General features: G+C 43.2%; 1 protein-coding gene across 1 annotated transcript in view; it reads right to left on the bottom strand.

Annotated features, from left to right (window-relative positions):
* Positions 1–14426, bottom strand: part of LHFPL6 (LHFPL tetraspan subfamily member 6) — a 147773-nt gene that overhangs the window by 132017 nt on the left and 1330 nt on the right. The window contains exon 2 of the mRNA XM_062567075.1: positions 12809–13369. Coding sequence (XP_062423059.1) covers positions 12809–13193 — 385 coding nt within the window. The 5' untranslated portion in view covers positions 13194–13369. The remainder of the gene's footprint in view (positions 1–12808; positions 13370–14426) is intronic.

Raw genomic sequence — 14426 nt, 5'->3', positions numbered from 1 at the left:
GAAGGCCCGCCTAGATGCAACCTTGTCTAACATGCTCTAGGTGACCCTGCTGAGCGTGGAGGTTGGACTAGATGATCTCCAGAGGTCCCTTCCAGCCTTACTGATTCTATGATTCTGTGATTCTATGAAAAGCCCGGTCAAGTTCTGTCTTTCAGCAGGCTATTTTTCAGTGGTGTATATTTTCACAGTCACCAGCGTGTCAGTAAGACTGCGTATCTTCAAGCTCTGATTAATCTTACCTTGACACTACTGAAATGTCAAGTATGAACTTAAACTTAGGTTCAGAAATATTAATCACTTTTAAAATAGCCATAGACTGCACATATATCAAGGCACCCGTAATTACTTAGAGAGGTCTGTCAGAATCCACATATCGTTAACAGTTTTGTTTCATTCTAGCTGAAGAGCCACCAAGTCAGGTGTTCATCAGCACTGATAATGGAATATATCATCTTGAAACAACAGGCTTTTATTGAAGTCTTTTAAGATCTAAGAGATGAAGATACAACTCTTCTAGGATTTATGCTTATTTACTTGCATTTTCAAATAACCTTTTCATTATTTATTCTTTCAGACTGCCACAGATGACATGGGTAAAATACTTTTATAAACATGGATGTCTATAATGGTCCTGTCCATTGAATAACTGCATGACTAGATCATAATCATAATATGATGGTTGTTTTAAAAACTTCCATCATTATGCTAGATAAAAAATTTAGAGGAAACTACAGACGTCAGGATATAAACTGAACTGATATTTCACATTTATTATGTGAAATAGGAAGAAGCTTCTCCCAGAGCTGTTATACTGCTGAGCAGTCTGTTGTGATAGGTCTACTACTTACATTGAAGCATCTGGGGCTGGAAACACCACAGAAATGATCCTGAACATCATGCCGTTGTACAAAGATGATGGAATAACAATATCTATATTCCTACATTCGTGTTAGTAAGAAAAAGCCCACAGAAGTTATTAATTAGTTATGCCTTCATTCATAAACCAATGTGCTCAGCTAAGCTGGAATAACAAGCACAACTCATCCCTTAGCCAAAGGTCCACGCACTAAAACCCTACCTTGGAAAGATGTTTGGCAGCTTCCTCCCCCAGAGGAAAGGGTGAGGCCCCATGTCTGAGCCAGATGCGGCCAGCCCGGACTTCTGCGACACTGTGCCATCTACCCATGCTGCATATCGCGTTCCCTGTTCAGAAATGACACCTGGAGCACAGAGCACTCACAGCAGTCCGGCAGCCACTGCCATCTGGAGATGCGAGGGGACATTTAAAGGCACTGTTAACAAGACTCCCTTGCTCTTTGGCACAACTGAGCCTCTTCTTTCCCAGGGAATTACAGCCACTGTCTGCAGTGTAAGATACATTCAGCCTATCCACCAAAAAGATGTTACAAATGTGTTTGCATAGGGCTGACCAGTCATGTTTTCTGGGAAAACACCGAGGAAGAGGGGCTTCTTGAGGAAACCCTCCATGGATTTTCTCCCCCCAAGCTCCCACCAGGAGTGGTGTCCTGAGAGGGAGACGAGGAATTGCCCATGAAGTCCATCTTTCCTGTCTCAGATCCTGCTTGAAACCATGCATATTTGGAAACATTTTGTCTACAAAGGGAAGTGTGAAGGTCTGAGGGCAAAGGAAAGTATGATGCTTCATTAGCTGAATGGAAAGGGTTTGAACTAATATCTTCCAAAAGACCTAAGGAAAAGTTTCATCAGTCAAAAGTCTCAATTTGAAAATGATCCCAGCCTCCAAACCCTGGCTGCTCCTGGTTTGCAGTGAGATGTGGATCACTAATATCTGAATTATCCCTGAATGCAGAGCTCATGCTCACTTTTAAGCACTTTCAAGCCTCACTTTTAATTAACTTTTAATAAATACTTTTAAAAATTTTAATGAGACACCCATGATGCATGATTTTTGGATGTTTTATCCATTTTACCTGGCATGGTAAAAAAGAGCCAGAGCACTCTGCAAATAGAGTGTACCTCAAAACCACTTATGGCACAAAAACACAAGCCCAGTATCTTCACCTTAGACACAAACTTAAGAAAATGCTGCTCTGTGTCAGAGAGGAGGTAGTGGCAATGTGGGTGAGAGATGCCAGGTCTGTACCAGGATGCTAACATTTCCTCATCCCATCTCCCAGAAGCAAGTATCAGACACCAGAAGGAAGATAGCTACATCTTCTCTCTGCATTCCTACACGCACACGTGCGCACACATACAAATACACAACACACACACACTTTCCTAATAAGCCAGCTTCTGCATCTCTTATTGAAAGGAAAACTCATATGGACTTGTTGCACAGCCACAGATCTCACCCATGGCTTCCAAAAGCTTGTCTCACAACCTCGGGTCATCAGTCCAGCAGCAGACCACTAGCTCTGCTTTTAAACACAAAGCTGTGATGAGCCTGAAGGAAATAAGAATTTGCCCCCTTCAGCAAGTTTGTTAGCTGCAGTTTTGACAGCCTACAATGATGCCAACTGAAGAGGAAGGAATGTAGTTTCTTTTTATTGTCATCGCATGTGAAAAACATTTGCAAGCTGAGCTGGCTTCCTGTATATTAATTTTCTACACAGATTTGCAATGGTATCTGAATTGTCTTCCCTCACCTGCTCTGCCAAATTATTATGGTACAAGTGCTCTGCAAAAAAGCACAATTGCTTGAAATTACACTAGAGTCAAATGTTGATAAAAAGGTGTCACAGAGGGAATGAAAACTAACTGCTGTGAAATTTAATGAAACCCACTGTGTGCCAAGGGCACCGGCAGCCAAATTGAATTTAAAAAGGTGCCAAGCAGGGAAGCTTGTAATCAGACTAGCCACTATGTTAGATGAGATAAGCAGAATGACTTTTCTCTATCACAAGATCAGAACAGACTGCAATTCTTATGCATGAGATGAAAAGTTACAGTATTTATCCTCTCAGCTTCCTGTGTTCTTAGCACCGGATCTCCTGCTTAGTGGCCTGAAATGGAATTTGCCGTCTCCAGTGTAAGGTTTGTCCCAGCCCTTGCAGGTCACTGAATGTTACACAAAAGAGCTCTTTTCTGACATGTTTTTTTATTGCAAATTGTTATGGAAGAAAGGAATGTGCTAAACAGAGCTCTTAATGGCTCAGCATAAGTTATCCTCAGCCATGTTGTCCCCAGGAATGAATTGAAGCTACTGGAGGAAAATAGGAAATAAAACATAATGCTAAAATAAGAGAAACAGGAAGCAACAGACTCTGCTCAACAGATGGCTCAGTGCTCACAGGTAGAACGGTTTCAAAAGCATCACTCCACTGTAGGATGTTAGAAAATCATTTTATTCCTTAATTATCATACAGCATCATTTTGAAGCATTGTTAAGAACCTGATCTTTTAAGCAGAACTGTGCCTACATTTATTTATGGGAGTAGTCCCTCAAACTCTGGCAGCACAAGGAACCTACAAAGCTGTGCAGCCCAACTAATCTTTCGGAAATAACTTGGAGTGTATTCATTTTTCAGAGCCACTGGCATTTCAGGGGATTGATAGGAAGCACACGTTGACATTGTCTTACTGATTCTATGATTGGCCTCACCCCCAGGCCACACAGAGAAGCTCGAGGTTTGCAGCTCACCTTGCTCATGGGTCTCACCCCACAACCTGCTCCAACTGGCAGCTCAGCCCGAACAGCCAGGATCTGCTCTGGCTGGTCAGCATGCCACTCTGAAATGCTTTGCAGAGACAAAATTTCTGGCAAGATAAGAGATTTCAGGCACCTAGAAAAGCTCTCCGAAGCATTGAGATTCTTGTAACATGAATTCTTGTAAAAATGTCCTGACTTCTATAATAATCTCTTGATTTTGCAGAATGCATCTGTAATGGTTTAGGGTTTTGCTTTAGCTTATTAAAGAGCTTTATCCCAGTGTTTAGTGTCACTCTTTATGTTTTTTTCTGCTGTGGCAAGATAGAGACTTAAAAAATACAGAAGTTCTTGAAAACTGAAATACAAGTGCAAGTAAAACCAAAAACTACATACAAGATAGCACAGAAGAGGTCTTAATTATTGCACTTTGCTGCATATAATCTGCACAACATCTACAAGATCCTCTGTACTTCAGCAATACTCCTGGATATATACATCTGTAGGGACGATACAAGGGGGTGAAGCTCCTCTCTCCTCGCAGCACCCTCCGGTCCCTCTCCTTAGCCTGCTCTGATGGCTGTAACTTGGCATTCTCAAGTTGGCTACCTCTGTGAGGACTTATTTCAAGTAAAGGAGCTTTCAGAGGTTTGCAGGTTATCTGAAGAGGAGACTGCACTCAGGAAAGTCATACATTCACAACCGGTTACTAAGCCAGCATGCAGACAGCTCCTTTTACCTGCTTCTACACAAAGTGCACAAGAAATTCCTTAGCATCTGTACTTATCATGTTAAAAAACACAATAAACTCAAAGCACCACCAGTTTCCTGATCTGACTTTGCTTGTTTCAGCTGAAATTTCTGTGGAGCAGCAACTGTCTCTGTTTCTCTTCCCCCAGTGATCTGCACAATAGATTTCCAGAATTTCCTATGCTATAACAAGAACAGTCATAACAACAGCAATGCTGTATAACTGAGGATGCTTACACAAATTTGTCAGGCAAATGTACAAATCCCCAAATGTCATTTAAAGCTTGCAGCCATCCAGCAGCACCTAGGACACATCTAGTTACAAACAAGTTTGAAACAAAGTACAAAGAAATTTCCTCTCCCACACACACTCAGAAAAGTCCTTTAACAACATGCTTCCTACAGATTCTACAGATTCTCAAAACTAAGCACTTTTTAATAAGCCCTAGTAACCCTTCCTAATAATTGTCATTCAGCTGTATTGTGCCTGACTTGAATTGCCTGTGATGCTCTAACTATCAAGCTTATTCTGATGACCAAAAAAAAGTATTGATAAATAGGCTTTCAGTTAGTTGCAGATTCAGACAAAAGCCTGAACTTGGTGAAGAAGTCTGGAAACATACCTCTCAGGAGTTAAAGGCTATTTCTTACACTGTACTGTGTTAGTGGGTTTCATATCCTTTTAAAGGGTGCTGTTTTCAGAAGCAGCTTTTGTTATTCCAGATTGATCAATCATGGCTTTTTTCTTAAATCCTGTCTCTTCAAAACAAGGGACAAACTCCATAGCCCTTTGCATTTATAGGAAAACTGTTCTTCCCAAATCAACAATACCACTTGATATTACAAAGGCATCTTTATTGTGGGACAATGCAAGACAACTGCCAGACTGCAAGGGTCAGATCTTTACATTACTAGAGAAATGATACGGTGTTCATCAGAGCACTGCATTTTCTGCTTCATTCTCTGGCTTTTTGGATCATGTTACAAAATAAAAATAACAATGACTTGTAATATGTAATTGTTTACATTTTTTTAGTTAACATTTTCGTTATAATCCTACAAACTACTACAAAGCTCACTTAAAAGTCTGCTAGCCCACCAGCAAAGTATTTTTCCTACAAATCCATTCAACATAGTCAGCCTTCCTGAAAGATGGAGGTTTATCAGGCCTACACAAGAAAAGGCGCACAGAACCCACGATAAAACACTCTCAAGAACCAGCTGCATTTTAAGGCATCAGTCCCACTGTAATTAGCACTCATTACCAAGGGATACAGGCAGCATCTGGCATCCTGCAAAGTTCTCTGCACTTCTGGCAACACCAACCTCCCCCAAACCTCACTAGCCTGAATGGTAGCAACAATACTGAGCTCTGTCTGGATCACACGTCCCTCGCTCCCATGGAGAAATATTGCTGTTGTTTTCAACAGGTCAGGCTCTAAGGAACAGCAAATCCAGAGGGGAAAAAAAGCCTGCATCTGTTCTCAGTTATACCTGTGACATCAGGGGACTGACAGTGGAACAAACAATGTAAATGAGATCTAATCAAGCTTAGGGAATCAGCTGTATCACCAGCATTGTCAGGGTGCATTGACCATGCCCAATTTTTCATGCCTGAGAAGGCACAGGACAGCTACTAGACAGGATTTGTCAAATGCAATACTGCCCCTCTGGGCTGTGATGTCTCATGGTGGCAGAATCATCCCAGGAGCAAGGACATGATGTTCTTCATGATCCTCTGTGACCCAGGACCACACGATCTCTATGCCACCTCTATGTTGCTCTTGGGCAACAGAGAAATCTTAACATCTCTCAAGGCATCTGAGGTGTTTCAGAGGACAGAAGGAAATCCTTGAGCAGGGAGGCAGACAAGGCCTCAGTGAGGGATGTGGCTGTGGTAGCGTTTTGGTTGTACCTGTATGTCCCATGTTTTCTTAATTAGGTCATGTTCCTTCCTATTTGTTCACTGCATGGAAAAAATACCTTGGTTGCCCTCAAGTTCTGCGTCTGACTTCATCCTAATCACAGAGGAGACTGAAAACTGTCCTATTATACTTTAGAAAGCCAAAGCTAAACAGCTCAGATGGTTAAAAGTGTATTGGAGAAGTAAAAGGATGTGAGCAAAGAGAGGAAAATGCAGGTTGAGTATCAGGGAAAAAATCCAAATGGAATACATAGTAAGCTGTGTCTCCTAAAAGAAGTGAAAAAAGCCCCACTACATAGACATTTAAAGCCAGACTGGACAAAATCCTGGAAAATATGCCACTGGGAACAATCCTGGCCTGTCTGTGGGGCATATGACCTCATCCACTTTGGAAAACATTGCAACATTTTGACGCCTAAATTAAGTTCCCAGCAATATTAAAATAGCTCATGGAGCTCAGGAAACAAAACAAGCCAGATCTCTGAATGCAGTAACAAAATGACTAACTCACACCCAGGTTCTACTCTAGCCAACATAAATGCAGAGGACCTGAAGTAAAGTAATTCCGAATTTACTTTGTCTCTGTACCAGTAAAATTGGATATTCGCTCCCCTGTCTCACATTTCCTGAAGTTTCATTAGCTTATGCAAGCAAAGCCCTTTGAAATGAAAGGTATCACAGAAGTGCTGATCATCGTTGTTCCTTTCCAAGAAAAGAGGGCAAAAAAGCAAAAAGCCTGAACTTCATTCTAGACATAAATAAAACAGCACTCTAGGACTTCTTTAGATCAAAAATTCTGTTCTTAATGCAAAATTCTGCTTAAACTCAACACAGATGCAGTAATATTCAAAACATCACTTTTATATTCAACATCAAGAGCAAAGCAAAGAGAAGTAAAGTGACTCTTCCTAACACTTTAGCAGCATCTTTTTTCTTATACATCAGCATTTGCATTTTAAATGTGCTTTCATGGAGCCTAAAATCTAACTTCCAGAATTTGCTCTGGGCTGAAACTTAGCTTTTGTTCCCTGTAGTTAGCTGAAATTCACATTAGGAGTAAATATAATTGAAAAAATAAAAATGAATGCCTCTTTCAAAGCATAATTCACTGTAAATAAGCTAACTCACATGGGTAACTTTTGTATGAAACTACTCTTAGCATCATTTGTCTTCTTCTGGTTGCATCTCCACTACCCAAAGAGCATTACGACTCCCTGCTTGTTCTGCTCATAACCTTGCTGGGGGGTGATGGCCTCCTTGCAGCTGCTGATTCTGCAGTTTATGACCAGTAATATTGTAATGATTCTTGCTTGCTAACCTTCATTTAAATACTTATTGGTAGCTTAAATAGCAAATTGTTACCATCAGCTATGTTTTCTCAAATGTAGTTGTCCCTTAAACTCAGTGACTCCATCTCTCCCAAGAGCACCTCTTACTTCTTTAACTGTTCACCAAGCATTTCTGTTGAGGGACAGCATCTCTATGTGGTCCCATGGTCCTACAACTTTAGTTCCCTTCCCTTCTCTTCTCACTATATTTTAAACCTTGATCATCTCACTTGCAAAGTCAGACTGGGCCACTAATATGCAAAAAACCTGAAAATCTCTTTTACCCCTATCTTCTTAAAATTTCCAGTCCAAAATTTCAAAGGGTTTCTCTGAGATATCCCCACAGGCAACACAGAATCATCACCCTTCACTCCTTATTCTCTTCATCTCTATGGAGCTCCTTATTTCTTTATCCTCCACATCCAGCAAGTGCTTGTCCTGAGCAGGATATGGGTGGTGGAATCTACCAGCAGGCCACTATCAGGACAGCACCCTTGGAGAAGCATTTTACAGTGATTTTGTGTAGTGCTGAGAGCTTTTACCAGCAGACGGTATTTTTTTCTGAGATGGAATCAGAAGTTACTGGAAACTGTGTCCCCTTTTTCACAAATAATTGAACATTCCTTTCACCATCCTACATTTCAAGAGCTCTCCAGATTTTCTAATCAGTATTATAAGGACAATCATTTCAGTGGCTTCAGCACTCCTGTGAGACACAAGGGAAACAAGATAGAGCAATAAGGAGAGGAAAAGCAAGTGTTACTGAAAAGATTGCTCCTTCACCAAAGAGAGCAACAAAACTTGTGCTTTTCCTGAGTACAAGCAATGAGTGACCATGCTGAAGAAGACAGTGCAAACCATACGGCTGCACCAGAATTAAGAAGAGGGCTCATTTCTCACATTCTACTCAGAATCAGGGTCAAATTGTCAGATTTGGAGAGCTGTCTAAGCCAGCAGGTTATTTCATGCTCTGTTCCCTTAGATTCATAGTCCTCTGAGCATGGCTTTGTCTCCTACAGAGACAAACGGAGTTCTGAGCAAGTGCAGACTTCCTATATTTCCTGTGTTGACCATTTTAATGAAAAGCTTCACCTTGCTAGCATAATGTTCTTTAAATTGACCATCCTTGCAGTACTTGTATCTTTTGATCCACTGCCTCTCATAAAACTGGCTAACCTTTAAGTTCATTATGTTCCTAAAATAATTGCTCTGCATTCAGAGAGTGAAACTATTCACCAAATTAGTATGTCATATCTGAGCCACATACCTGCAAATTTTTAGTCTTCCCATTTAAGTGGAATTGACTTGCCAAGGCACAGTGGAAAGAAAATCAATAATTACAGAGTCCAATTGCCATAGATTTGTTAAACTTCTCTTCCTGCCATCATGCCCTCAATAGCTACGGTCAAAGATACATCCTTGCAATCTGTTCCAGCTACATTATATATGCCTCAATCTTCCAAACATTCAAAGCAAACCAAGTGGAAACACTGCACTTATTGTTATCAGTGAAGACTTTATCCATCTACGTAACTGTGCCCTCAAGAGGTTACAAACAGCATAACTTTCACATTGGTTGTCAGTTCTTTGAAGTAATCCAACAGAAATGTTCATGAAGTATGTCCTGAGATACTGCAGCAGCAGTTTGTGGGCTATGGACTGCAGACCACTGAAGAAAAAACTGGCCTCAGCGTGTTGCTTACTTGACTTAGAATATGATAAAAATAACATTGCTTCTTCATGTAAGCAATTGCTATAATAGCTACAGAGCGTCATGTGATCATACATGGGAAAGGAAGTGGTTCAGATAATTGAAAATGGGAAGAGAAGTCTACAAAACAATCCTTCTATTAGGAACAAAAACTCAGTACACATCATTGCAGAGTCATCTTAAAATGTATGTATGCACCGTACTCAGGATTAGCTGACACAGTAAATATAGACTTGAATCTGCAGTTTTTTGCAGGTCCTGGCATTCAATTTTTATATGAAGAGCAGATTTATGGTATAAGTGCTCATGAATAATTCACTCATCTCAGTTGCCACATACAACTTGGGGAAATCCCAGCTGTAAAATCTTGGCACCATTTAGCTAGTGCAAGCTACACTACTTTTATACAGGTGTTATTCCACTGACCTACTTGGAGTTACTCTTCCTTTCCACTGCTAGAAGAGGATCAGGCTGTTTGCTTACCTTTGTTCTCTGCCACCTCTTAACAGTAGTAAAAACGTTTCTAGTGTTGGAGTAAGTTAGTTTGAGCAACCTTAGTGTTTCAGCTCACCTCAACTACAGGTGATTCTACATTTCACCGAACCTTGGGTCTCCCATAACAAGCCACTGTCAATTGGTTTAGTTCCTAATCAAGGCCATATTTTTAAACCACGTTAAGAGAATTACTGAGACTAATGGAACACTATTGAAACCGTAAACTAGCTACACCCAGCATGTTCTTATGCTGGTTTCTAACTTCAGGAGAAATATAGTTTCTTTCAAACAATCATCCTCTGCTACTGAAAGCAGGAACCACAGCAGCGTGTTCATGCAGGTGACTCAGATGAAAAAGAAACAGAAAGTTCTGTCCTCTATCTCTTTGCCCAGACAAGGAGAAAGGCACAGAGAATTAGTCAATGGCATCACTCAGAGAGAGGCTATATACTCATAATAAAAATGGGGGAGGGTCCTTTTTCCCCCAAGAAAAGTATTTGTGAGAAGTATTTTATTTGCATAGATCTTCATCTGGAGGCCAAATAGAATGACAATCTCCATACTGCCACCGAGCCGTATTCAAAGCACACACAGTGGGCAGTATAAGCAAACTTAAACCCATTGCATGGGGAACTAAGACCTGACACTCCTAGACAGTAAATAATCTGAACAGCTCGTGGCTATCTTGACATAAACCAACCCAGTAATTATGGTGCCTAAGTTAGACATTGGAATAAATGTAGTTATGTCATTTAAGCAATGAAGCTATACTGATTTATAGCAGGTAAGGATCTTATTAAGGATATAAGCATCTGATCTCTACCTTAATATGTCCCTTCAGTTCATCCAAATTATTGGCTTGCATCACCTGGCCTCTCCCTAATGCCCCCACAGTTAGCTTTTAAGCAATTGAGAAATGATGGTTTCTCACTCTGTTCAATTTCTTACGCATTTCCAGCAGTGCTGAGTGAAATGAGAGACAACCATAAAACTCAGTAGAGGGGAAAATTAGACATGCTGTGTAAATAATTTCTGAACTGTAAGTAAAGTCTTCGGCAATTTTAGTTTCGTATCACAAGTTCACACGTCTTGCAGCTTGTCACTTACAGCGGAGAAGCCCTATATGCTTGTGTCCCGTCCTCGGGCAAAGGGATGCAGCGTGCTCATTTGGGGCTAGCTCCAGGCTAGCTGCCAGGCACGGTCCAAAGGGGCCTTTCACCTCCTTGCACACGATCCATCATCCTGCCGCCAGCCCACGATAACATCGCGAGGGGGACGCGTGCCCAGCTGCCCCCCGCTCGGGCGGTCACGCTTCGCCGCCGCGGCTGCGGGCAGAGGTGCTGCCAGCCCGGCTCCACGGGCAGAGAGGGAGCCCAGCTGCGAGAAAGGGACCGAACGCAAACTCAGAGCAGATGAGCAGAGCTGGCATTTGGAAATACACGGGGGCGCTTACAGCCAAGCAGAGGCTGCGATGGCTCTGAGTGAAAATAGTGAGACGGAGCGGGCTTGCAGGGCGTCCTCCCCACCTTCTGGCTGCCCTGGTGGAATTTCAAAACGGAGCAGGCTTCAAGAAGTAGCAATTCCCAGCAGAGTTAACCCTTGAGCAGCTGCTGCATTTTCAAATTGTCAGACAACTTAAACACAGGAATGCCTGCTGATCACAAAGCCGAGGGAAGGGTGAAGTGACAGGGTTAGTTTGCTCTAAAGTGGAGTAACTGCTCAAAAAGTCGGAGCTAGGGTTTCTGCTCCTCTCGCCACCGGGAGGGAGCTGCACCGGTTTCCGCAGGGCTGAAGGCTTGACACGGCCTCGGTTATAAGCCCTGAGCCAGACTACAGCAAAGTTTGTCTTGAGCTTTCTTATGGCTGCACACTGTGAATCTGTCCATATTTCCCTTGCTGGATGAGTTTCTGTTTGGAGGGGAGAGAGTTAGGAGTCCTCCCACTGAAGTCTGCTGCTAAGTGGTCTGTCTGGAGATGCACAGCTGGGTATGGGCACTGCGGAGCATCAGTACCAAAAGCCCGGAGAAACACACTCCCCTTATAGAGGAGAGCACACACAGAACAGTGTACATGGTGTAGCACATGCACCGGACAGAACAGTACTGATCTGCACATCACCCGTGACAAGACAGTGATGATTTACCGAAAAAATGGTCCTATAAAAAAAATACAGCTTGAGGATCCTGTTTTATTGTCTCATAATCTTTAAATACTCCGTGGTTCAGGCCACACAATCTACAAGCGAAAAGAAAAGGCGGAGAGGGGAATAATTCTCTCACACACATTATCCCAACCACAGACCTGACAAATTCAATGTACCATCAGACAGCCTGGATCAGACAGCCTGACTGTGCTCCTCCTGCAATCGTGAGCCACCGCTACCAGGGGTGAACACTGCCCACTCGAAACTTGGGCTGCAGCCTCATTGCCAGATCCACACACTTGCAGAGAGCAGAGGTGGAGGCAGCTGTGTGCATGGTGAGAGTGGGAATGAGAAAGAAAAAGGCTGGGGATATTTGCACAGTAACAAAGAGGTCTATCCTCTGCAATGCTCCTGGGGGCTCTGCAGCCCCCACACTTCTCCAGGTAAATCCATCTCTGCTGAGCTCTGCCAAAATCTACAGTCTGTAAAAACACCATGAAAACATCAGCCACAGAAGTCAGTCTTTGCCACAAAGAGCTGTGCTCAGTGCTCTGAATTTGGCATGCAACTCCCAAAGGTTATACAGGGACTTAAGTGCAAGAAAGTGACCACAGGTCACTGCAAGTCCTTGGGCCACGCTTAGACACACAGGCAGCCCAATCAATGGACGAGGGAGCCCAGGTCTGGTCTCCCTTGCTAGCAGAAGGTTGGAATGACTCCCTCTTCACCCCAAATCATCAGAGCCTCCTCCACACCTGTAAACTTACAGCCTGAACCATGCCACCATGTTCCTTCACAGCGCAAGCATAGAGCACATAACACTTACCCCCCAGGAACTGGATGCCTCCTGCTACCCTGCCCACGGTTCTGGAGATGAGCTCGGACACACAGCAGCCCATAAGTGCCGTCAGGGCCACCAAGAGGAGCAGCCCGCAGCCCAGCCCTGTCACCACGGTGCAGATCCTCCACTCAGCACTTGGGATAGCCTGGAAGGAGGCGTAGCGGCCACACTGCTCCACCATCACGGTCGTCTGGAGGCTCTCGTCCCGCACTGGGTATGAACACCTCCGGAAAGTGCCGAAGGAAACAGACTTCTCCAGCTGAGACCCCAAGAGCCAGTAGGGCATGAAGAACCCCACGCAGGAGGCAGCAGCGCAAAGGAAGGAGAGGAAGGCCCAGATCACGCCAGCACAGGTGAGGCTGGATGCCATCTTGGTATCTGTACTCAAGACCCCTCACAATGAGAAGACAGGGAGACGCCTATGTATTTTAGAGAAGGTTTATGGATAATCCAGAGTCTCTCAGCCTTGATAAATCCTTGCCCTGGGAGAAGCTTCGATCTTAACAGCCATGATCATGTTTTCTCCCATCATGAAGACAAAGGTCCCTAATTAAATATCAAAAAAAAAAAAAAGAGAGAGAGAGAGAAAAAAAAAGTTCAGTAATACTGGTATAATAAAAAAATCTGCCTTTTCCTTCCTACAGCACTTCTCATTAAGGCATCACACTTCTCTGTCCCATTACTGCAAGCAGCCACTCGAATTACTGTCAGTGAAACAGATTACTGGCAGCGGTGGTGGGAGGGAGCTTTGTACGCTGTCAGCCGCGTTCATCGAGGAACGCTCTGCAGCCACCTTCAGGGTTTCCCTGTGCACTTGCCTAGTCGCTTTTCTCCACTGCATGCCTTGATCTGTCCCATACCAACAGGGAAGAAAAGCCAGGCTCCGTTCATCCCCAGGCAGTTGCGCCTTCATCCTGCAACACCTCAGAAACCTACTTTACATTACATACAGCTCCTCAGCTTCAGTGCAAAACTGTTTGCAGTATCTGAGGCTTTGCAGGATTAGGCCCTTGTGGCAGAGGGGTGGCATTTTCCCCAGCTCTCCCCTAATTTGTTGGCTTCCCTGTGGGCCAAAAGCAGCCTATTATTGTTCAGTGTTCAAATGTGCCAGGAACCCACAGCTCCAGACGGGCTCCTGGCAGGTGAAGACATTTTCATGCCTTTCAAATTCATCCCTAAACAACCTCAAGCAGCACATGCTTAAAACACAGAGGTCTCTCTTACTATTCCTGCTCGCACTCAGCCCAGTTTCCTTTCTTTTCTTCTTTGCCTCTTCCCAGGCCAAACCCAGGAGCCCCGGGAGCTTCTTCCCTGACAACTCCCAATCTCTCATCTCAGCCCCAGAGCTGCCAAGTACTTTTGACTATTATAGAAACCAAAGTGCTACCTCCCAGAGGTTGGTGTTATATTTCTTGTCAAAGCCATGCTGGATCATTAAGCCTAAATCCAACTGCATTTGTAAATTTATGATCATTTCTCACAGCTGCTGCCAAATTAATTCTGATAGCTATTTACAGGGCCTTTTTTTCTAAGCATGATTAGATGCCAATCAGTGAATTCAATTCATGTACAGGCGATAAAATTAATACTACATCTGTCAAAG

Source organism: Rhea pennata, chromosome 1 (genome assembly GCF_028389875.1).
Source record: "Rhea pennata isolate bPtePen1 chromosome 1, bPtePen1.pri, whole genome shotgun sequence".
NCBI lineage: Eukaryota > Metazoa > Chordata > Aves > Rheiformes > Rheidae > Rhea > Rhea pennata.
The sequence above is the reverse complement of the archived record's forward strand: the minus strand, read 5'-3'. Positions and strand labels throughout refer to the sequence as shown.